Source organism: Oncorhynchus nerka, linkage group LG24 (genome assembly GCF_034236695.1).
Source record: "Oncorhynchus nerka isolate Pitt River linkage group LG24, Oner_Uvic_2.0, whole genome shotgun sequence".
Classification (NCBI taxonomy): Eukaryota; Metazoa; Chordata; class Actinopteri; order Salmoniformes; family Salmonidae; genus Oncorhynchus; species Oncorhynchus nerka.
Window position 1 is genome coordinate 56409829 of NC_088419.1, and position 22791 is coordinate 56432619.

General features: G+C 42.0%; 1 protein-coding gene across 1 annotated transcript; it reads left to right on the top strand.

The window, feature by feature from the left end:
- The first annotated feature begins 14227 nt into the window (after nucleotides 1-14227).
- Nucleotides 14228-19255, top strand: LOC115108244 (tax1-binding protein 3-like). The gene is made up of 4 exons (XM_029632362.2): nucleotides 14228-14439; nucleotides 16458-16577; nucleotides 16904-16981; nucleotides 17540-19255. Exons 1-4 carry the CDS (start codon nucleotides 14401-14403, stop codon nucleotides 17672-17674), a joined length of 372 nt encoding a protein of 123 aa, XP_029488222.1. The 5' UTR covers nucleotides 14228-14400; the 3' UTR covers nucleotides 17675-19255.
- Nucleotides 19256-22791: the final 3536 nt, after the last annotated feature.

The window sequence follows — 22791 nt, forward strand, 5'->3', positions numbered from 1 at the left end:
CCTTCTCACCCCCCTTAAAAGATTTAGATGCACTATTGTAAAGTGGCTGTTCCACTGGATGTCTTAAGGTGAACGCACCAATTTGTAAGTCGCTCTGGATAAGAGCGTCTGCTAAATGACTTAAATGTAAATGTAAATGGTAGGCTTTTTCCACATACTATCAATGTTAGTAAAGGGGTTTGTGTGTCTCTGTGCTAACCATCATGCACAGTAAAAATCTTCTGTCCTCGGCTGAAACACTCACTTCCGAGTTCCAAACTGCCTCTGGAAGTAATTCAGCACAATAACTGTTCGTCTGGAGTTTCATGAAATGGGTTTCCATGGCCGAGCAGCCGACACAAGCCTAAGATCACCATGTGCAGTGCTAAGCATCGGCTGGAGTGGTGTAAAGCTCGCTGCCATTGGACTCTGGAGCAGTGGAAACGCATTCTTTGGAGTAATATTTCACACTTCACCATATTGCAGTCCGATGGATGAATCTGGGTTTGGCAGATGCCAGGAGAACGCTATCTGCCCCAATGCATAGTGCCAAGTGTAAAGTTTGGGGCTGTTTTTCATGGTTTGGGCTAGGAAATCTTAACGCTACAGCATACAATGACATTCTAGATAATTCTGTGCTTCCAACATTGTGGCAACAGTTTGGGGAAGGCCCTTACCTGTTTCAGCCTGACAATGCCCCTGTGCACAAAGCGAGGTCCATACAGAAATGGTTTGTCGAGATCGGTGCGGAAGAACTTGACTGGCCTGCACAGAGCCCTGACCTCAACCCCATCGAACACATTTGGGATGAATTGGAATGTAAACTGTGAGCCAGGACTAATCACCCAACATCAGTGCCTGACCTCACTATGGCTCTTGTGGGTGGAGTGCAAAAGAGCTTTGTGTGCATCTCTGTGTGTGGAGTAAAGGTGGTCTAGAGTTTTTTGACATACTGGTAGAAATGAGGTAAAACGGATTTTAGTTTTCCTGCATTAAAGTGCCTGGCCACTAAGAGCGCCGCATCTGGAGGAGCATTTTCTTGTTTACTTATGACAGCTCGCTGAGTGCGGCCTTAGTACCAGCATCGGTATGTGGTGGTAAATAGACAGCCATGAAGAAGATAGATGAAAACTCTCTTGGTAAATAGTGTGGTTTACAGTTTATCATGAAGTACTAACAGGTGAGCAAAACCTTGAGACTTCCTTAATATTAGAGCACACCAGCTGTTGTTGATAAAGAAAAATAGATCACCCCCCAATTTTACAGGAGGCTGCTGCTCTGTCTTGTTGATGCACAAAAAACCCAGCTAACTGTATATTATCCATGTCCTTGTTCAGCCAGGACTCAGAGAAATATAGGACATTACAGTTTTTAATATCCCGTTGATAGGACAGTCTCGAACGAAGTTCATCCAGTTTATTCTCCAGTGATTGCATGTTCACCAGTGGAACGGAGGGTAGAGGCGGATTATCCATTCACCGATGCAGTCTCGCCAGGCATCTGGCTTCTCGACCCCTGGAGCGGCACCTCCTGTTCTTACGAATAACAGGGTTTTGGGCCTGGTCCGGGAAGAACATTATATCCTTTCCGTACGACTCATTTAAGAAAACATCCTTGTCCAGATCGAGGTGAGAAATCGCTGTTCTGATGTCCAAAAGCTATTTTCGGTCATAGGAAACGATGGCAAAAAAAGTTAAAAACACACAAAATATCACAATTTGTCAGGAGCCGTAAGAACCGCGGCAATCCCCTCCCGGCACCATTCTAATAAAGCAGCATTCTACAGCAGCATTCTAGAATTATATTGGGGTCTAAAGGGTTAATTACTGTTTCCCTTTCCCATGTGAAGCCCACTGGTGTTGATAGGGTTAATTGTTTTCTGTATTTTATTTGGATTTTTGCACTATTGTGCTGTATTAACTATTTGTGAGCCCAGTGTAAGTAGGAAGGGGAAACAGTAATTAAAGGGATAGTCATACTCAAATGACAAACACTTCAACAGGAGGTCAAAACCTGAGAATTCTACCTGAATTTGATAAAGTTGGTATATATTTTCCGAGCTGCTGGAAGGAGAGACAAGGAAGATGTGTCTATCCTCAGCTTCGGATGAACACATCCTCCACATCTCTCTTCCCCAGCTGGTATTGAAGCATGAGTGAGTGAGGTATTGCTGCCCCACAGGAGAAGGGGAGACAGGGAAGGTGTCGCTCTTCGGCGTCAGATGGACACATCCTCCCAATCTCTCCATCCGCAAGCTAGGACATACCATCCCTCACTCCATACCAATCTCCACCCTCAAATACACCCCTCTACCCAAGTCCATCATGGCACAGGTGCCTCCACACCCCTGGCTCGTCTCCTCCTTCCTCCTTCCCGGTCTGCTGCCAGCTGCAACCACCTCTTCATGACTGACTCCACTGTACTTTAGATGTTTTGGGATTCTTCCGGACAGCAGCAGAACAAGAGCACAATTGGTTGGAAATATGTGAAATGTAGTTGTAACAGGTAAATGGAATGCTGTAAAATGGAATCTCTCAAAAAGAGCATGACATACAAAGTGGAATGAAACTCACCAGTTTCAGTTTGAAGTCGGCCCCCTGAAGTTTGGTTTCCAGGCTGTGGAGACCTTGTTGATCCGTAGACGACAAAAGGCCTTCTTCAATCACATATTCTGCAGCATTCCACTATGAGGTGTATGATGATTGTTTTCTGTTCCATGCTTGATGAGCATTTTCCGAATTTACGCTGAAAAACCTTTTAAGGTGCATTTCCCTATAACACAACGAGGTGGACTAGAGTGAAGTATATTGCTGCCCACCAGGAGGAGAGATTGGGAAGATGTATCTTTCCTATGCAACGGATGGACACATCCTCCCCATCTCTCCCTCCACCAGCTGACACTGAAACATGAGCGAGTGAAGTATCGTTGCCCACCTAGATAAGGAGAGACAGGGAATATGTTGTCTATCCTCGGCGTAGGATGGACCCATCTCTCCCTTGTGCGTCTGATGAATCTTTGGGTTTTCTTGTGGTGGTGTCTGCTGGGGCCTAGGTCTTGCAAGGTCTTGAGGAATCTGGTGGGCTAGAGATAGGAAAGGAAATAAGGAAAGGATGTTTCTGAACACGTCGACGTTAATGTGGATGACACCATTATTATGGATAATCATGAATACATTGTGAAAGATAAAAAGTGAGAAAGTTACAGAAGGACAAAGATCATCCCCCCCAATGGTGATGGAGGTTAGCATGTTTTGTTGTAGCCTCTGTAACCTTTTCACTCATCATTATTCCTGATTTTTCTGAATCATGGCATTATAATATACTGCCCTAACAAGCAAAAAGGCAGCAACTGCTCATTTGGTCGGAAATTAGTTAATGTCCTTTTTGCTACATTAAATACATGCTTAATCATATGGACAAGTATCCTGTCACATCCTGACCTTAGTTTCTTTTTTATGTCTCTATTTTAGTTTGGTCAGGGCGTGAGTTGGGGTGGGCTTTCTATGTTTTGTTCTGTGTGTTATATTTCTAGGTGTTTGGCCTGGTATGGTTCCCACACAGAGGCAGCTGTCAATCGTTGTCTCTGATTGAGAACCATACTTAGGCAGCCTGTTTTCCCACTATGGGTTGTGGACAGTTGTTTTCTGTTTTGTGTATTGCACCCTGCAGAACTGTTTGTTTGTCATTTATTTTGTTCAAGTATTCATATTGATTAAAAGGTATTATGAATACTTAGCACGCTGCACCTTGTTCTTCTCCTTCTCCTGACAACATATCCTGACTCTATTGTATTGTGTTTTGGAGAAAATGGGGGTCATGTTAGCAGTAACTGCATAAAGTTACTGTGAAACCAAGGTAAATAAAAGTAATTTTGCTCAGTTTCACACTCTGAGCAGTTACTGCCTTTTTGCTTGGTAGGCAGTATAGTTCAGAAACATTTTACTGTATCCACTTACATAGACAGAAAATGATTCCAGTGATCATTCAGTTTCTATTGGGAAAAACATAGCCCAAAACAAACTGCAAATGCATCCAAAGAGTGTGTACAGTTACACGCTTGATATAGTCATTGCAAGCTAGGAATATGGGACCAAATACTAATCTTTTGACTACTTTATACACTTTGGGTGAATGGGTCCAAATACATGTGACTTCTTCAAATTGGGGTACTAGATATATAAAGTGCTTCAATTTCTAAACGGTAAAAACAGATATGTATGAAAATCCCCATAGGAAACATGCTGTGAGTATAGAGCCAAATATTATTATTACATTTGTGTTAGCGTCACTGTACAAATACATACGAGGGGAGTGACTGTGGTAGGGAGATTAACCACAGTCAATAGTATTGATATTAGTTTTAGTGAGAGGCCAGTGTATTTAGTGACAGGCCATGCTGTCCTTCAACTACACTGATATGAAAAACCTGCACAGAAAAGGAGACAATGATGGGGTCCCCTCGGGGGTGCTGTAATGAATTTCCTCCTCCTCTTCCGAAGAGGAGAGGCGAAACGGATCAGAGGACCAATATGTGGCGTGGTAAGTGTCCATGGTTCTTTTTTAATACGTTAAGATACACATGAACAACTGACTACAACAAACAAGAAATGTGAAACTCAAAACAGTCCTATCTGGTGCAAACACAGAGACAGGAATAATCACCCACCAACACACAGTGAAACCCAGGCTACCTAAGTATGATTCTCAATCAGAGACAACTAATGACACCTGCCTCTGATTGAGAACCATACTAGGCCGAAACATAGAAAAACAAACATAGACTGCCCACCCAACTCACGCCCTGACCATACTAACTAATACAAAACACAGGAAATAAAGGTCAGAACGTGACAGTACCCCCAAAGGTGCGGACTCCGGCCGCAAAACCTTGACCTATAGGGGAGGGTCTGGGTGGGCGTCTGTCCGCGGTGGCGGTTCTGGCGCGGGACGCGGACCCCACTTCACCATTGTCTTAGTCCGCCTTATTGTCCGCCTCCGTGGCTTTCTCACCATGGCCACCCCTCTCAATGACCCCACTGGACAGAGGGGCAGCAGCTCGGGACAGAGGGGCAGGAGCTCGGGACAGAGGGGCAGGGGCTCGGGACAGAGGGGCAGGGGCTCGGGACAGAGGGGCAGGGGCTCGGGACAGAGGGGCAGGGGCTCGGGACAGAGGGGCAGGGGCTCTGGCGCCTCTGGGCTGAGGGGCTCTGGCGCCTCTGGGCTGAGGGGCTCCGGCAGCGGCGCCGGACAGGCGGGACGCTCCGGTGCCGGACAGGCGGGACGCTCCGGCAGCGGCCCCGGACAGGCGGGAGGCTCCGGCAGCGGCGCCGGACAGGCGGGAGGCTCCGGCAGCGGCGCCGGACAGGCGGGACGCTCCGGCAGCGGCGCCGGACAGGCGGGAGGCTCCGGCAGCGGCACCGGACAGGCGGGACCACCTGCAGGGAGGAGACAGAGAGACAGCCTGGTGCGTGGGGCTGCCACATGAACCACCAGGCTGGGGAGACCTTCAGGAGGCTTGGTGTTAGGAGGAGCCTGAAAGACCGGGCTGTGGGGGAGCACTGGAGCTCTGGTGCGCAACCTTGGCACCACTTCAGCCACCCAAGTCACAGACTGTCGTCTCTGCTACCACACAGCAAGTGGTACTGGAGCACCAAGTCTGGGACCAAAAGGCTCCCGAACAGCTTCTACCCCCCAGCCATAAGACTGCTAAATAGTTAGCTTAAACATACTGGGTGAGTGTATGTGGTAGGGAGATTTAGCCACAGTCAATAGTATTCATGTTAGTTTTAGTGAGAGGCCAATGTTTTAGTGACTGTCCTTCAACTACAGTGATATGAAGAACCTAGAGAGGTTAAGGCAAAATTACCTGAGAAAAATCTTAAAGGGAGACGATGATGATGTTGAGATGCAGCCAGGGTAGCAGTGCAAGTAAGTGCATCAGGAGCAGTTGGTCTAATGGAAAAGGTCAGTCTGTGATTGAAGTGTTTGTCTCTTGATTCAGTGGCAGACATTCAAACAATGAGACATAACATTGTGTGATTTCTCTATGCTTACAGACCTTGGGGACCCGTACAGATAGTTACAATCTGTAAATAAGCAGCTATCCAGGTAGCCTGTTACATCATCTGATAGCTAGCTAACGCTATCGCTGGACCAAAGATACTAAAGGATGGATTGAAATGTACAGAATTGGTACCTGGAGGAAAATGGGGAAGGGTCATGCTTTTTCAATTTCAGTCAAGGGGAGAGTTTTGTTTTTTTATCATGTCATTGTGTTTTAGAATGAGCTGCTTGTTAGGCTATACAGTATATCGATGTGTGCCCTATGCCGACCCTCATCTCTGATTCTCAGCTGGGTGCACAATATCAAGTTCAGCTATATGCTATTTAGTGTGGCCTTAATCTATAGGCTACGAACTGCATGCTCGAAGAAACACAAAGTTACAGTATATTTCTAAGATAGCTGCTGGGATCGTGTAAATAAAACTAAGATATATTATACACGGCAATGGATATTCCAACCCTGAGCCCCGGCCTGCTCTACTCTTGCTGATCAAAATATTTTTTCTGTGCTGCCTAACCAATGCTGTGCTGTGTAGGCCTTCATGGGCAGTTCAGGAAGAGAATCAAAGGTTTCTTCCGAATTTTTGTGTCGTTTGGGCCTAGTCCAAAAAATGCAATATCTTGTAGGCGGATTAGCCTATAGCATATGTTCTGTTCAGTTTAAGAAGGAAAGCGCAAAGACGAGGAGGACCAGAGGTCAACTTTGATAGTTTGATACAACTATAATTGATTCGAATAAAAACTGTTTCTTACCCATGACGTATTTATCAGAGATATTGTCCTCAAAATAAGCCAGATTCAAGTAACGTACATTGTGTTGCTGAAACATGAAACAGCAGCTGAGACACAATCGGAAATGGACATGGAAATGGACATGGCTCACGGTGCTGAAAGTAGGCAAATTCAAGTAGGCATAATTCAAGTAGGCATAATTCGTTTCAACGTCTTCATTTGAATGCGACTCACAACTAGACGGCTTTGTGTTGGAGTCTATTCCTTACTATTTAAGAAATAAGAGGTAGGCCTACCTGTTTAACAGAAAAATGTTTGCCAATGCTACAGATGGCTGTTTTGGTCCGCTAATACAGGACTAATACAGGTCCAGTGTACTACTTTTGGGGGAAAAGTTATATTTAAAAAAAAAAAGAGTTTCTCAGGGGGTGCTTTATGCCCGCCCACCCTAAAAAGCCTACCTCTGTGTCAGTGACTGTTAAAGTTAAAAACAGGACGAATTGATGAGAGAGTGTGCCATAGGCCTACCTTTTATTAAAGAAAATGGAAAAAAGCACAGGCCTACCCCTTGTTAGATTTGGAGGAAAATAAAACTGATCCGATTTATATAAATTGATCTATGACAGCGCTTTGGTCCGCGGTGGTTTATGCTACAAATAAGCTGTAAAATACCCGGGAAAGACGTAACTCTGATGCACATGGGGATATCATTGTTTAGTTTCTTTGAGTTTTAGAGGCTGGGCTACAACCTTCTATAGCCGAGGAGACCAAAAAATGACTTTGCATGGGAAGTAATCTAATTCGGCCACTATTAATTGATTAAGCTATTCACTTTCTGTGCAATAGAAGATGTTTAAACCCAGACAGCTGTTAGGGAAACACTTGTGACCTTCTCTAGTTGGATTAAGCCACAGAAGAAGGGTAGCCAGCTGTTAAAGCTTACATTTTTCAGCATCGGTAGTTCTACTCTGTCTGGGGAGGAAAGGTAGGCCTAACTTTTGAAAGTACCATGCTAATGGCATCTCAGATTTCATTGCAAATAAGACACACTGATTTGACATTGGAGAAATATGATAAGATGAACACACAGGCATATATCTCTCTATCAGAACTCAGAATAAGATCCAGATGCAGACAGCTAGAGTCACAGATGTTTATTGACCCAAACGGGGGGCAGGGAAAATACAGGTCAAAGGCAGGCAGAGGTCCATATTCCATGGCAGAGTCAGGCTGGTACAGAACGGCAGGCAGGCTCAGGGTCAGGGCATGCAGAATGGTCAGAACCGGAAAAACTAGGGAACAGAAATTGAGAAAGCAGGGAGATGGGAAAACACACTGGGAAGACCTGACAAGTCAAACTGGCAACAGACAAACAGAGAACACAGCTATAAATACACTGGGGATAAGGAGGAAGATGGGCGATACCTGGAGGGGGGTGGAGACAAAGCAAAGACAGGTGAAACAGATCAGGGTGTGACACTGTCTATTTTTAGCCTGTAGTTTCAGTAGTTTGTGTGGTATTAAAAAAGACACTGCTACTATGTCAAATTTTGTAGAATTGTTTATAGAAGTGTTTTTTTAAAGGCAATTTTTTCTCAGACCTGCAAATAGATAGATAGATTCCACCCCTACTTTTGTCCACGGTGGTCTGTGAACCCACAACCTTCTGGCTGACAGCCTTCTGTGCTATCAAAATTCCTTGTAAGTCTTGTAATGCTTACAGGATCCAAAACAGTTGTTAAAAGCTCTGGTCTGTCCAAGTAGATAGAATAAATGGTAGGCATGTTCTCTGCTATCCACTTTGTTTTAATTATTATTTTGGGTATAGGGGAGGGTCACTTGTTTGTTTTTTCAAGCGTTCAGGGAGGGTTTAGTTAAAATATATTTTACTGAAGGGAGGGCCATCCATTTTCATTTTAGAGAGGCCCGATTTTCTCCATGTAGCCCTTATTATAAATAACGTTCACTTCCAGTGTATATCGGTGTATATCATGGCCAATGGTTTATGATGTAAAACGGCAACGTTAGCAAGGTGAAAACGGACCATTTTTTGCTTTTTCACGAGAAAAATTCCTTGATTTTTGTTGTCTCATCTTTGGCAGATGAACAAAACAAATTGTATTTTTGTTGATATTTAGTTGTTTGTTTTTCCTTTTTGTAAAAAAAAAAATGAAACAATTGAGAAATGTCGATTTTTTTTGTCGATTTTTTGTTGTTGATATTTAGTTGTTTGTTTTTCTTTTTTGTCAAAAAATGAAACAATTGAGAAATGGTTTGTTTTTGTCATCTTGCTTTTGCATATAAAATTTGATATTTAGATTTTCACAAGTGGGTGGGGTTAAATGTGGAATGTCTGTTATTGCTCAAATGCACAGCCAACACTTCCTGTCCCTTCAAAATAACTGTTCAGCCTTCTAATTTATTTAATCTACTATCTATAAATTAATCTATGATTAATTCATTATTAATCTGTTATTAATTAATATACTGTAATGTTAATAGTAGGCTTGCTACATGCTATCAGTATTAGTAAGGGTTTGTGTGTCTGTGCTAACCATCATACACAGCCTATAGGCTATTATGTGATGATGCGTTAGCTTGATTGCTACTTCAATTGAGTTTTGTGTGTCTGGGTTTGTGTGTGTGTGTGTGTGTTTGTGTGTGTGTAGGGGCTGCCGAGATGCAGCTGTGTATGAAGTCTCTCTGGTGACAGTGTTCTAGGTGTTGGTCGAGAGCTGGGAGAGTTCAACGTGACTGTGGAAAGGGCCAGAGCGGGGAGCACCCCTTATACTGCATGCACGCAGCCATGGAGCTATCAACAACACTCCTTGTGGTACAGCCATTACTCGTAAGATGGGGAGAAATAAGGGAGGAGACGTGTGTTTGTGTGTGTAGGAGGTGGGGAGGCAGACCGTGTCGTACCCTCTGTCCTCTCTGAAGGGGCTAGTGTGTGAGGGCTCTAACCTGCTACTCTCCCTCTGAGGAAGTATGTCACGGAAGACATGACCTTCCTCTCCTTTTGTGTGTTGTGTGTCACTCTGTTGGTGGACATCCCAACAAAGTGGCAGTGTTGGCACAGCTACCTCCTACATGATGAATAGGAGGTCATCACTTGTACTTAATATACCATCTATCAATCAAGTATATATTTTTTATTTCAGCAGTTGTCACAAAGTGCTTTTACAGTAACCCGGACTACACCAGAGAAACCCGGGACATACAAGGCACTACTGCTCCTGCCATATATATCTTCCTGTTTGATGTCATATCCTGTACCTGTTTAAGCCAGCCGAGTGCAGGTGGGCTCTACTGTCAACATGAGCTTCCTGCTGCTCTCGCCCCAAATACACACACAGTATCATAATGATGCTATACAGCACTTTCAATTAATCAATATTATTTTATGAAGCCCTATTTTATAGTGTCCAGATTGTTTTTCAGTTCATGGTGGGCATATGTATGTCAGACTGATGAATAATCAGACAGGATAGAGTACACAAAAAGACATTAATGAATATGTTCATAGATGGGCCATATTATAAATAAATTGGATACACACACCTCAAAATCGATGGTCAGATTACTTTACATAGATGATAAATTAGTGTGGCACAACTGTTTACAGATTCAACACATCAGCTATTGTTTATTTATTTTGGATGTTGAAAGTAAAAGATTACAAAGAAGACACTACATGAAATTTAGCCAAACAGGTTTAGAATAATTCTTCATGTATTTCGATGGGTATAGTTGGCTGGTTGTTTTTGTGGGGAAGGAGTGACGATCAAGTGACAGCGTCGCGAGTGAGCGAAGCACAATGTTGCCTTCAATCAACTCTTGTTTTCTTGCCTGACAGACTAACTACAGTTTGCCAATGTTAGCTGATTAGTTACGAAGCTAGGACAGTTTCCACACGAATAGCATCGGTAGAAACAGGACAAAACAAATACATTTAACTTGTTAGCTGGCTATGTAAACAAATATCACTGCGCGGGCATCTACCCTAACACGACAGCTAAACTGTCAAATAATAGGAAAACGAGGCAATGAAAAGACTATGAATATCTGTACCCAGCAAACATGACAAACCATAATATAACAGAAACAACAATTACTCTAATCTACATTTCGGTGGCTAGTAAGCTGGTATGGCTAGCTAGTAAAGGTGACAGCTGAGTTTGACGCGTCGCAAACGCAGTTTACTGCCACACAACCTTTCTTTCCTGACAGACTAGCTAGCTAGATATACCAAGCAGTTTGGGACGTTTCCATATTAATTACATCAGTAGAAACATTACAAAACAACCAACTAGTTAGCTGACTATATACAGCTAAACACTGCAACTCTTTCCATGAGACAAAGAGCAATCATTTGAGTTCCACCGTTGATGTGCTCGCCTGTACCAACCAAGATACCGTGACAGGATTTGCTCATCTGAGAGCTACTCCCCAAATTTCAATGCATCAAACATCGACAACTTCAAACCTACAGTGCATTCGGCAAGTATTCAGACCCCTTGACCTTTTCCATATTTTGTTTCGTTAAATACTCATTATAAAATGGTTACCAATACCCCCATAAGGATCCATTTAAAACAGGCTTTTTAGAAAAAGTGTTAAAAATAAAAAACAGAAATAACTGATTTACAAAAGTATTCAGACCCTTTGCTATGAGACTCGAAATTGAGCTCAGGTGGATCCTGTTTCCATTGATCATCCTTGAGATGTTTCTACAACATGGTTGGAGTTCTGTATTATGTCATGTTTCATGCTTTTGCATCAGCTAATGGGATCCTAATAAAATAACAAATACCACCTGTGGTAAGTTCAATTGATTGGACATGATTTGACAGTGCATGTCTGAGTAAAAACCAAGCCATGAGGTCAAAGGAATTGTCCGTATAGCTCTGAGACAGGACTGTGTCGAGATCTGGGTAAGGGTACCAAAGCATTTCTGTAGTATGAGAGGTCCCCAACAACACAGTGGCCTCCATCATTCTTAAATGGAAGAAGTTTGGAACCACCAACACTCTTTCTAGAGCTGGCCACCCGGCCAAACTTTGCAACCGGGGAAGAAGGGCCTTTGTCAGGGAGGTGACCAAGAACTCGATGATCACTCTGAAAGAGCTCCAGAGTTTCTCTATGGAGACGGAAGAACATTCCAGAAGGACAACCATCTCTGCAGCCTTTATGGTAGAGTGGCCAGATGGAAGCCACTCCTCAGTGAAAGGCACATGACGGCCCACATGGAGTTTGCCAAAAGACACCTAAAGGGCTCTCAGACCATGAGAAACAAGATTCTCTGGTCTGATGAAACCAAGATTGAACTATATGGCCTGAATGCCAAGAGTCACGTCTGGAGGAAACCTGGCACCATCCCTATGGGAAGCATGGTGGTGGCAGCATCATGCTGTGGGGATGTTTTTCAGCGGCAGGGACTGGGAGACTAGTCAGGATCGAGGGAAAGATGATTGGAGGGGGAAAAAACAATTGAATCAATTTTAGAATAAGGCTGTAACGTAACAAAATGTGGAAAAAGGTGTCTGAATATTTTCCCAATTTACATCTGCTGTTAACGCATCTCAATTACCTCGATATCATAATTTGTGGCAGGAAGCCTAGCGGTTAAGAGCGTTGGGCCAGTGACCAAAAGGTCACTGGTTCGAATCCTGGAGCTGGCAAGGTGGGAAGAAAATCTGACGTTCTCTCCTTGAGCAAGGCAGTTAAACCCCAACAACAAATGCTCCCCAGGCGTTGAAGACGTGGACGTCAGTTAAGGCAGTCCCCCGAACCTCTCTGATTCAAAGGGGTTGGGTTAAATGCTGAAGACACATTTTGGTTGAATGCATTCAGTTGTGCAACTGACTAGATGGCCGTAGATGGCCGCTATGGGTTCTAAAGAATAAGGAAATCTCACCCAAATGTCATTAGAATGTAAGCAGTCTATGGACAAGGTATGACAACAGTCCATGCTTTGGTTTTGTTTACCTGGCCACTGTTTCAAATGATAACTTTTTTTGCATTTGTGGCAACAATCCACTGCAAGTCAATAGTACCTATATACAATGAGTACAAAACATTATGAACACCTTCATAATGTTGAGTTGCATCTTCTCTTTCAGAACAACCTCAATTCATTGGGTCATGGACTCTACAAGTTGTTGAAAGCATTCCACATGGATGCTGGTCCATGTTGACTCTAATGCTTTCCAAGGTTGTGCCAAGTTGGCTGGAAGTCTTGGGTGGTGGACCATTCTTGACATACAGGGGAAACAGTTGAGTGTGAAAAACCCAGCAGCATTGCAGTTCTTGATATACTCAAACTGGTGCGCCTGGCACCTACTACCATACCCGGTTCAAAGGAACTTAAATCTTTTGTCTTGCCCATTTACCCTCTGAATGGCACACATACACAATCCATGTCTCAACAGTATCAAGACTTAAAAAGCCTTCTTTAACCTGTCTCCTCCCCTTCATCTACACTGATTGAAGTTGATTTAACAAGTGACATCAATAAAGAATCATAGCTTTCACATGGGTTCACCTGGTCAGTCTGTCATGGAAAGAGCAGGTGTTTCTAATGTTTTGTATACTCAGTGTATTAGCATTTTGTGCACTACATGTCAGAAGCTGTCTCTTTTTCCTATGCTCCATGTTACCTGTTGCAACTTTTTATGAACCAGATAGATTTTTGATTGACTACATCTGCTCTTCTCTTTAATTTAAATACATAATTTGATAGCAGAGTACATAACTGTGATTTGGGGAGTAGCAGGTTTAATATATCCCCATATAAGGCCCGTGTGGCAGCGTGCATCTAGCCACCCTCTAGTCCGGGAATCTAGGTGGGAACTCAACCTTTGTGCAGTACGTGAACCAGACCTTTTTATTTTTACAACCGTTTTGCACCAGATATGGGCCACACCTTTTACAATGAGCAATTGTACAGAGGGCCACACATTTCAATTTGATCAGTCTGCACTCGGTGGGCCAGGTCCTTTTTAATCTGATGGTGATGCCGTATTTTACCAAGGCATATGGTCCAGAAAAACACAAAGTATGTGCCCCACAGCTGCACCAGAGTCATTTTGCTAACTGGGGAACGGGAGAAAAGGCCAAGAGGCCATTGATTTTAGGCAGTTAACTTGAGATGCATGCCCTGTCAAACTCAAACACAAAGCAGAATTCTGTGAGAAAGACCATTTATTTTAGTGGTAATGAATCCTCCATGACATGAGTTTTCCAGTTGCCAATTAAATGAAGTCCTTAAAAAGTAGTGGGCATTCAGTAAAGCTCTTGACAGAATAACTATTTTCTTAATTGGCAGGTAGTATGCCCATCATACAAAGAGAAATACTGTAACGGGCCTGCCTAACCCTTTTCTGGGCTACACCCCAACCTTGTCCCAGGACATTACAGGATCCATGATGATGACTAACCACGGAAGGCAGTATGACATCACCAACCCTGCCTTTACATGCCAGGAATCATTTGCTAGTTGTTACTCACGCTTAGCAAGTTGCTTCGAGTATTGTATGATTTAATGAAAGGAGCAAAAACGACTTTAGACCGTTGAGTTATTTGCAACCGGGGAGAAACACAAAAGTGTCTGAACATTCTGAAACAATGTCTTTCATCCCAGGACAACCAGTTACTGCTGTTGTGGTAAGTTTTGGAATGATAACGTTCCTCTTCATTCAATAGCTACGGCATCCATTGTCCAGGCCTACAATCTTTCCAGCAGTGCCTCGATGCAAACTATAAATACCTACCTGAAGTTTTTCGTTAAAAAAAAAATCGGTTTCACATTGTAGTATTACTGTTTACAATAGTGAATGTAACATTGTGGTCATGCTTGCTTGTTTCTACTCTTGTCAATGTAACCTGGTTATTCGAATTGACCCTTGTAAAAGTGTTACATTCTAGCAGTAAAACTCGTTCGAAGCATTGCTGTTCGATAATCCAACTACCTATCTACGTTTTTACTCATTTCTCTGTTTGTTGTCAGTCTTGTTTCTTTTAGATTGAATGAAACTGCTGTAGCTAGCTGGCTAACAGTTTAGGAGAATTTCGTTTAAACTTAATGGGCTATGCATTTCATTTTCATATGCGCAATCTAGTATTAACATAAAGTAAATTAATCTAGCCAGCTAATGTTACACTGTTCTGTCTTGGCAACATTTTATTTCTTTAGTAACCTGCTATCTCTGCACTATGGATAGCAGCTAGCATTAGCCAAATTGTTCGCTAAGCTACTTGCATGAAAGTGAAGTGTTTCAGAGGAAGGCGTCACCTAGCTATCTGAGACAACTTGGGTACAAGCGCCCCCCTCCCCCTGGTCAAATAGCCCTTACACAGCCTGGAGGTGTGTTGGGTCATTGTCCTGTTGAAAAACAAGTGATAGATTCCCACTATGCCAAGAATGTGCAAAGCTGAGTTACAGGAGTAATAGTGACCAGCAACAGAACACAATAGATAGATACTAATGGTAATGGCAATCAATGATCATTTTTGCAGCAGTAGTAGTTTTATGGCCAGGGGATAGAAGCTGTTTAGCAGTCTGTTGCTCTGAGCCTTGATGCACCAGTCCCGTCTGCTGGACGGGAGCATGGAGAACAGCCCATGTCTCGGGTAGGTGTCTCTGGCAATATTTCGGGCCTTTTTTAGACACTGCCTGGCATGTTAGTCCTCAATGGCTGGGAGCTCACCCCCAGTGATGCGCTTGGCTTTCCACACCATCCTTTGTAGGGCCTTCTGGTCGAGAGCGGTGCAGTTGATACAATCAGCCAGGAGGCTTTCGATGGGATTCCTCGCAACACACTGTTTATTCCTAACATCAGCAAGAAATATGAGTCACGGAGTAATTGCCTAGTGACAAAATTATGTGATTTAGGCTACAGGCTACACACACCAATCTTATTTAGTTGTATGATTTAGTATGTGTTGTCTACTCTTATGCAACAGCTATCTTCCATACACTCTAAGTTGAATGCTGTAGTATGCTGCTGTTTTCTGGTTGATCTTTTTTTTTACAAATCTGGTGTCAGTCATGTGAACAATGGGTTACACAGATACTTTGGGTTGATCTTTCCGTTAATATGGTCAGCCTGCGTTATACATTTCCATGAGTATTTCCCATGTTCTCATCACCAAGAACTTCAGATCCACTGAATGATTGTTGACTATGTTGACCACTGAGTGCAGTGGTTGGAAGAACTTTGAACCACTGACACTATGAACCACACTGCTGAGGCTCCTCTTATTCACCATCACACAGACTGGCTTTGTGCTGTAAAGAGCAGCGAGCTGGATGTGCCAGAACTCTCCATCTGCTCTAATGAGAGGGCAGCTGTCTGAGGACCATGGGGATAGCTAGACTGAGAGAAAATCTGTGTCTCCAGTCAGTTGGTGGCAGAGGGCTTCCCTTTCAGCCGGTCACTCGACTTCACACGACAGTGGGATTCTCTTTGTTCCTTCGGGGGAACTACAGCCTATTCATAACCATAGTGTTCTACATTCTTAAAGGGAACACAGTGCTCAGCAATCAATTTTACATTCTATTAATTTACCACATTTTTATTATTGCAATGGTGGAATGGGAATATAACAACTACTTGATGGTTGTTAAAGTTCTGAATGATTTCCTCTCCAAGCTCGACTCCCAATGTTCATGTGTTTTACAGCAACGGATAGAAATCCGCAAACTCCGCCAGGGTGAACATTTGATCCTGGGTTTCAGCATTGGAGGAGGAATAGACCAAGACCCGGGCCAGAACCCCTTCTCTGAAGACAAGTCAGACAAGGTACGAGTTAAACAGGGAAAACACTCTCCCTGTCAGTTCTCAGGGAGCTCAGCTCTGGCCAAACTCCATTAACATCAGTCGTAAGGTATCAAAGAAGCAGGTCTGAACACATCAACTGTAGCCTCAGGTAGCAACACCGCAGACCCAGGTAGCTCATCTTATACAATAGCATACAGTGTTACTCAAATAGTGGCATTTTATAGTTCTATAATCAAACCCGTTTATTGAAGCTAGTTAGTTAATACCTTTTATTTGTAGATGCACAGATGTTACACTTTCATATATTTCTCTATTGTTGTTTTGTCTGTGTGACTGTGGGATCACAGGGCATCTATGTGACACGGGTGACACCAGAGGGACCAGCAGAAGTTGCAGGCTTGATGATGGGAGACAAAGTAATGCAGGTAAACTTCAAACTATTTGTAGAAATGCATGTTTCAAACTTTTGCCCTCGAGACCTGTTACCTAATCCCTCTTGGACAAATTACGTAAACATACATTTGACCAAATTACGCATAATTTTAGTTCTGGGTTAAAGGTAGACTCGGCACCACCGCAGATATCGAAATGAGCGGGATGCAAGACACAGTCACACAGTATCTGCGCCTGCGCATTGGTTCGCTTCACGCTGTCACAGCGTGCTTGCCAGGGCACCAAAACAGCAGAGAAGTTAAGCCCCACGCTTCAACGCTCTGAGTTGTGGAAATTGACCCACTATGCTGTTTACTTTCTGCATCTACGTCATATCACTGAGTCTATCTTTAACCGAGATTACTTTTTACTTTATTGATATATTTCCACAAGGTGGCACCATTTACTCAGTTTCAGTTGTGATTGGACTTTGCCGAGTGACTGTAAAAGACCAGTACACTATTCAATCCAGATATTATACTTACCTCTCATCAGGAATAATAACTACTGTAAAGAAGAATATTATAATTATTGATGTCTGTTGCCACCAGGTAAATGGATGGGATATGACCATGGTGACACACGATCAGGCACGCAAACGGCTGACGAAGAAGAATGAAGATGTCGTGCGGCTACTGGTGACCAGGAAATCCCTGGAGCAGGCTGTCAAACATTCTATGATGTAATGACTCCAAACAGTAGCAGCAGCTTGGTGACCTCATTGTCTTTCGACAGGTGGCGTCCCTTCTATGCAACGCTAGTCCTTTCGTGCAGACCGAGTTCGCTATCTGACGTCAGACAATGCCAGTGACCGAGAGCACAGTATTCCAAAGCTTTTCTTGCAAGCTGTAGTAAGGTTGGGGTGAATTCCATATCAATTTTGTCAATTTAGGAGGTGGAAAAGAAAATGCTATTCAAGAATTGAAAATTGGCATTTATTTTCCTTCAGATTTTTCACTTCCTGAATTGATGGAGTTGAAATTAAATTGATTACAGTCCTACTCACATTTTCCCAATTCAAACATGGTACAACCCTTTTATAACATCACTGTAGAACCAATATGGTGCAAGTTATTGGGATCATTAATGCCTTTACTAGCTGACATGAGCATGACTTATTAGCACACTTCATTACAGTTAATGATCTGTCATTTTTAATTTAGCCAACTAATCATTTGATGTTTTCAAGTCGATGTCTTTACAAGCCAAAGGAAAACAATGCCAAGAAACTGTAGATTGATAGAGGATGCTTTGCAAACACATGTGTACAACGCACATAGCATTTATCTGCTACGGTAATTTGTATGTATTCCATAGAGGCTTCCTGTTTATGAGTTGTTATGTTTGATGTATGGCATTAATAAGAATGGAACGCTTAGTGCTTAACACTGCTCTGTGTTGGTCGAAATGAATGAATATTCATCGGGCTTGGACAATACATCTTTATCCATGCAGTGCATCTACCAAAGTAACAAGCACAGCCAAACTGCATACTTTATATTTCATTATACTCTAATTGTACTTGTCTACCAAATACTGTAATACTCATTTGAGGATTGGATTTTTGTAGGTAGTGTAGCAGGAACACAGTTACTTCTCATTCTCAACCCTCTGGGTATAATTCATTTGGTGTTGCCATCGTTGCCTGGAAATCAAGGCTAGGGTATAGTCAACTTTAAGTGCCTTCTTTCTCAGGTTTATATAGAGAAAGTGGCATGTTGGATTGTTAATTAGGTTGCTTGCTGGTTGATGTCAGACAGCTAATACACTTTAGTTGAATGCTGAACCAACGTTGAAGGATCAAATGAAATGAGACGTTTGAATACACTTGAATACAAATTACACTCTAGTGAGTACCACTAAAACGTGATAGCGCCAATAGGGTTTTAGTATTCATGCTCCTTTCCATTCCTATATAGTTCAGTAATATATCCTTTTTCACTGCCTCAGCCATGTTTTACACAGTGATGCCTCACTTTTGTAATCAAATTTGATCAATTCCTATTCAAATGAATCAAAGGTAAAGTAATATTGTAATGTGGATTACAATAGTACCTAGTATGTTCTACTAATTCAATATTTTGTATGGCTTTGTTTTTGCTAGAATTCTTTGAATTGGGAGATTATCATTATACTGTATATCGTTGGCAGAGTGATGTAACTAAGTCTACACACAACTTTGTTAAGAATTAACACTTCAAAAGACTGCCCAAACTTTTGATAAATGTAGCCTTGCATGAATTTTCTATAAAGTTGACTTCTATCAATATGTTGTTTGTGTTAAAATATCTTTTTTATAATTACTCCAAGTATATGAGGAAAAACTTTGAATGATCATTGTGGCATATGATTGTATATTGGACACATTCCGAATGTTCTTTAACATAAATCAAAAATGAACTGAAAGATTGCTTTCTTTTTTGCAGTATTATGTGTTTGTCAGGCACTTTACAACATTTGTGGTTGTTGTCAACCATAGACAGTCACCCATACTGTAGGTCCCAGAGGGATGGATAGATAAAAAGAGAATACATGGTTATAAGATATGAGCAGGGATATTACCTCCCAGTGTGCACTGGATGTTGGAAGAAATATCCCAAAACAAGCTGTTTTTGTGAAAAAAGAACCCAACATCAGCTAAAACCATGAAGAGCAGCTGTTCTTCACAGATTCACAGCTGCTAATTAAATGGTGTTAGTGAGCATAAGAGTGGTGGAGAAAAAAAGTGTGAATGTTAGATTTGAAGCAATTGGATCATCTTGGTGTGTGCATAGATTCATGGTGTGTGTGGGCAGTTCCACAGCTTACCATCACCCCGTCATCCACCATTGTATGTAGCATATTAATCAATAGAAAAACAGATGTGTGTTTGTGATGCAGTATTTTCATAGGTCGATTCTTATTGTCATATTGAAAGATGTGATCTTCAATATTGTTTGTTCATTGTACTATATTTTGTCAAATTGTCTTGATCTGCATGGCCTTTATCACCACTATTGACTGTAGATATATTCATGTCACCAACTCGAAAGTAATCGGATGACATTTCAAAGCAGCGAATCTATTACCTGACCTTTCCCTGTGTGCTCAGGCATTTTATATGGGGGTGCAATAGAAACACATTTAATAACATTCATAGATGGCAAAAGAGGCATTCAACAAATGTATCGTAAGGAATAAGGTTTTGAAGTGTCTGTCCTATATCTAGGAGATATTTTAATTTTAAATTGGACACATTTAACCCCTTTTTGTTGGCACAAAAGTACCTCCATACTTCCATTTATTTTTTAAACTGGTACCGGGTTACCTTCAGATGAGTCCGTGACACTTGTGGTACCATCGAGTCCCGTGACACAATCATGATCGTGTGGTCATATTTCTTTCTAGGCCAAACCTTTCTGACACTACATAAGTTTTCGTGAGAAGACCGATTTTTGGGATGTCTGACAAACAGGGCTGGGGGGTCGATTCAGTGAGATGCTAGCTAAAATCTTTTGAGAAATAATTGATGAGGAAACTGTGTGCGTGCGCCGCACACATTGTGTGGGTGTGTTTCTACCTATGAGAGAGAGAGTGAGTCTGTTGACATGAAGACATCAGTAAGAGTTTTGTTTGTCTCATTGGGACTCACTTTTTTTGGGGGGGTCTACTGCAGAGGGAAGCATGCTCCATTCCACTTGCCTTAACACTGTAGGGAGATTTTACGTGGGGCTACAGTGGATGTGGTTGACCACAGATTTCTTGTTTGCTTGTTGCTAGGTAACTGGATATTATGAGATATGAGATAATCACCTTCTAATAAATAATACTGTAGTATAGTAGTTGTTCATGTAGAGGAAATCATTTCATTGAAGTTAACTCAAACCAAAACTATGCCAAAACAATAAGCTTATTGAGAAACTATTCATACTGATATTTCTACTAATAAACTGGAAAGCCAGAGACTTTCTTATTTTTTCTTCCTTATCTGTACTGATTTACAATGGATCAAGCAACCATTTCACACTTGAGAAAATCACATTGATTTAATTAACCATTCAGATTTCATGCGAGACAATAGAGCCATCACCCATCACACATACTATCCAGCAAATGACATGCCTTACTTTCTACAGAGAAGTGCATAATTATCTGGCTAAATGTGGATCATACATGGTCCAAACCTCCCACGCTGTGACAGGGCAATTGTGTTTCCATAGTGATGCAATCTGCTCCCATCACTTTGGAGACACCAGATTGGAATCATGTGATCATGGAACCATAGCTTCCAATCTCTGCTGGTTCTGAGGGAAAAGGATTTTCAAGCCATTGGTTATGAGGATGGTTCACCACTTAAGACAGTGAAATAATGCAGCACACAATTAACAGTATTCAGCTGTTGGACAATTCCATCCCACTGGGCGCAGATGTCATTTTAACGTCTAGTTTTGATATACATTTGATTGAGATGTCAACTAACATGAATTCCACATAAAATCAACAAAACATTTCACTCTGTCATTGGATTTAGGTTCAAAGTTGGGTTCAAAAAAGATGAAATGCCCTTCTGTTGATTACTTTTTGCAAATCCAATCAGTTTTCCAAGTAGCTTCAACATCATCACATTGTATTTTTTGGTTGAAATGATGTGGAAACAACGTGGATGTGGATTCAACCGGTTTTTGACCAGTGGGAGCCTTCACAATTTGAATTTGAAAAAAAACCTAGAGAAAGAGCCTTGCTCATACTTGGTCAGAACTAGGAGACACACATTTAATTCTAATTAAACACTAAATTGAGGATAGACCATAGCCTACTTGTTTTTTTTAAAGTATCAGAGAAAGATGGCCTATTGAGCCATTAAGAAGTATTTTGGCTTGAACTTTGTCTAAGGCTTAACATTGCATACTATTTTGAGATGGATGGTATTCACGTCTCCATCTGACTTATTTAAAGGCCCCCTGGGACAGTTTTTCTAGAAATGTCAAATTCTCATGGTACAACAAATATGTCCAATGCGCTTCCTGTTTGTGCGGGGGGGAAAACACAGTTGATCACCTTTGTTGTTTTTGTCATACAATAAAAATCAGTCTAATTCACATCTATAAGAGGACAATATCTGAGTTTGAAGAAACAATGGTAAGGCTCACATGATTGAATGTCTCAAGGGTATACACCTTTTTCTATTAATAAACAGATACCAGTGCATGACCTCACCCACAGTACAGCTCCAATACTTAACATTATTTTACTACTCTGTAGAATTTAATGGTGGTATTTCAGTGAAAATACTATAATGTCAATAACATGATGACGAGGAGCCAATGGATTCTGAACAAGGAGTTATCTGAAGCCCTCTGGAAAAGTTTTAGAACATCCTGCTTGTGTATGAAGAGGGCCTAAAACAATGTGTGGGTGGGAGTGTGGGTTGTCAGGAGTTGAATGTTACACATATGGTTTCCTTGAGCTGCTAAAATCAGACCCTGAGCAATTGCAGGAAGGCAGGTTGTCATGGAAATAAGAGCAGGGTGTATATACCTTTTCACCCCTCTCTCTCCCAAGTTCACAACATCCAATGAGATGTAAAAAATAAAAATAAAAAAAACGATTAAAATGTGTCAACTATTAAAAATATCGTCAACCTCACAGTCATCCTTATAATGACAGCAAATTGATTACACTTTTAATTGGTTGACCAATTACTGTGGCCATTAGAGAGCAAATGATCTCTGTTATCATTATTGCAAGAACCACTCTACCACCCGCATTGGGACTCTGCTCCTGTATTTGAGCTCTGCCGATTCGGATGGGCAGCAGGTGTCTT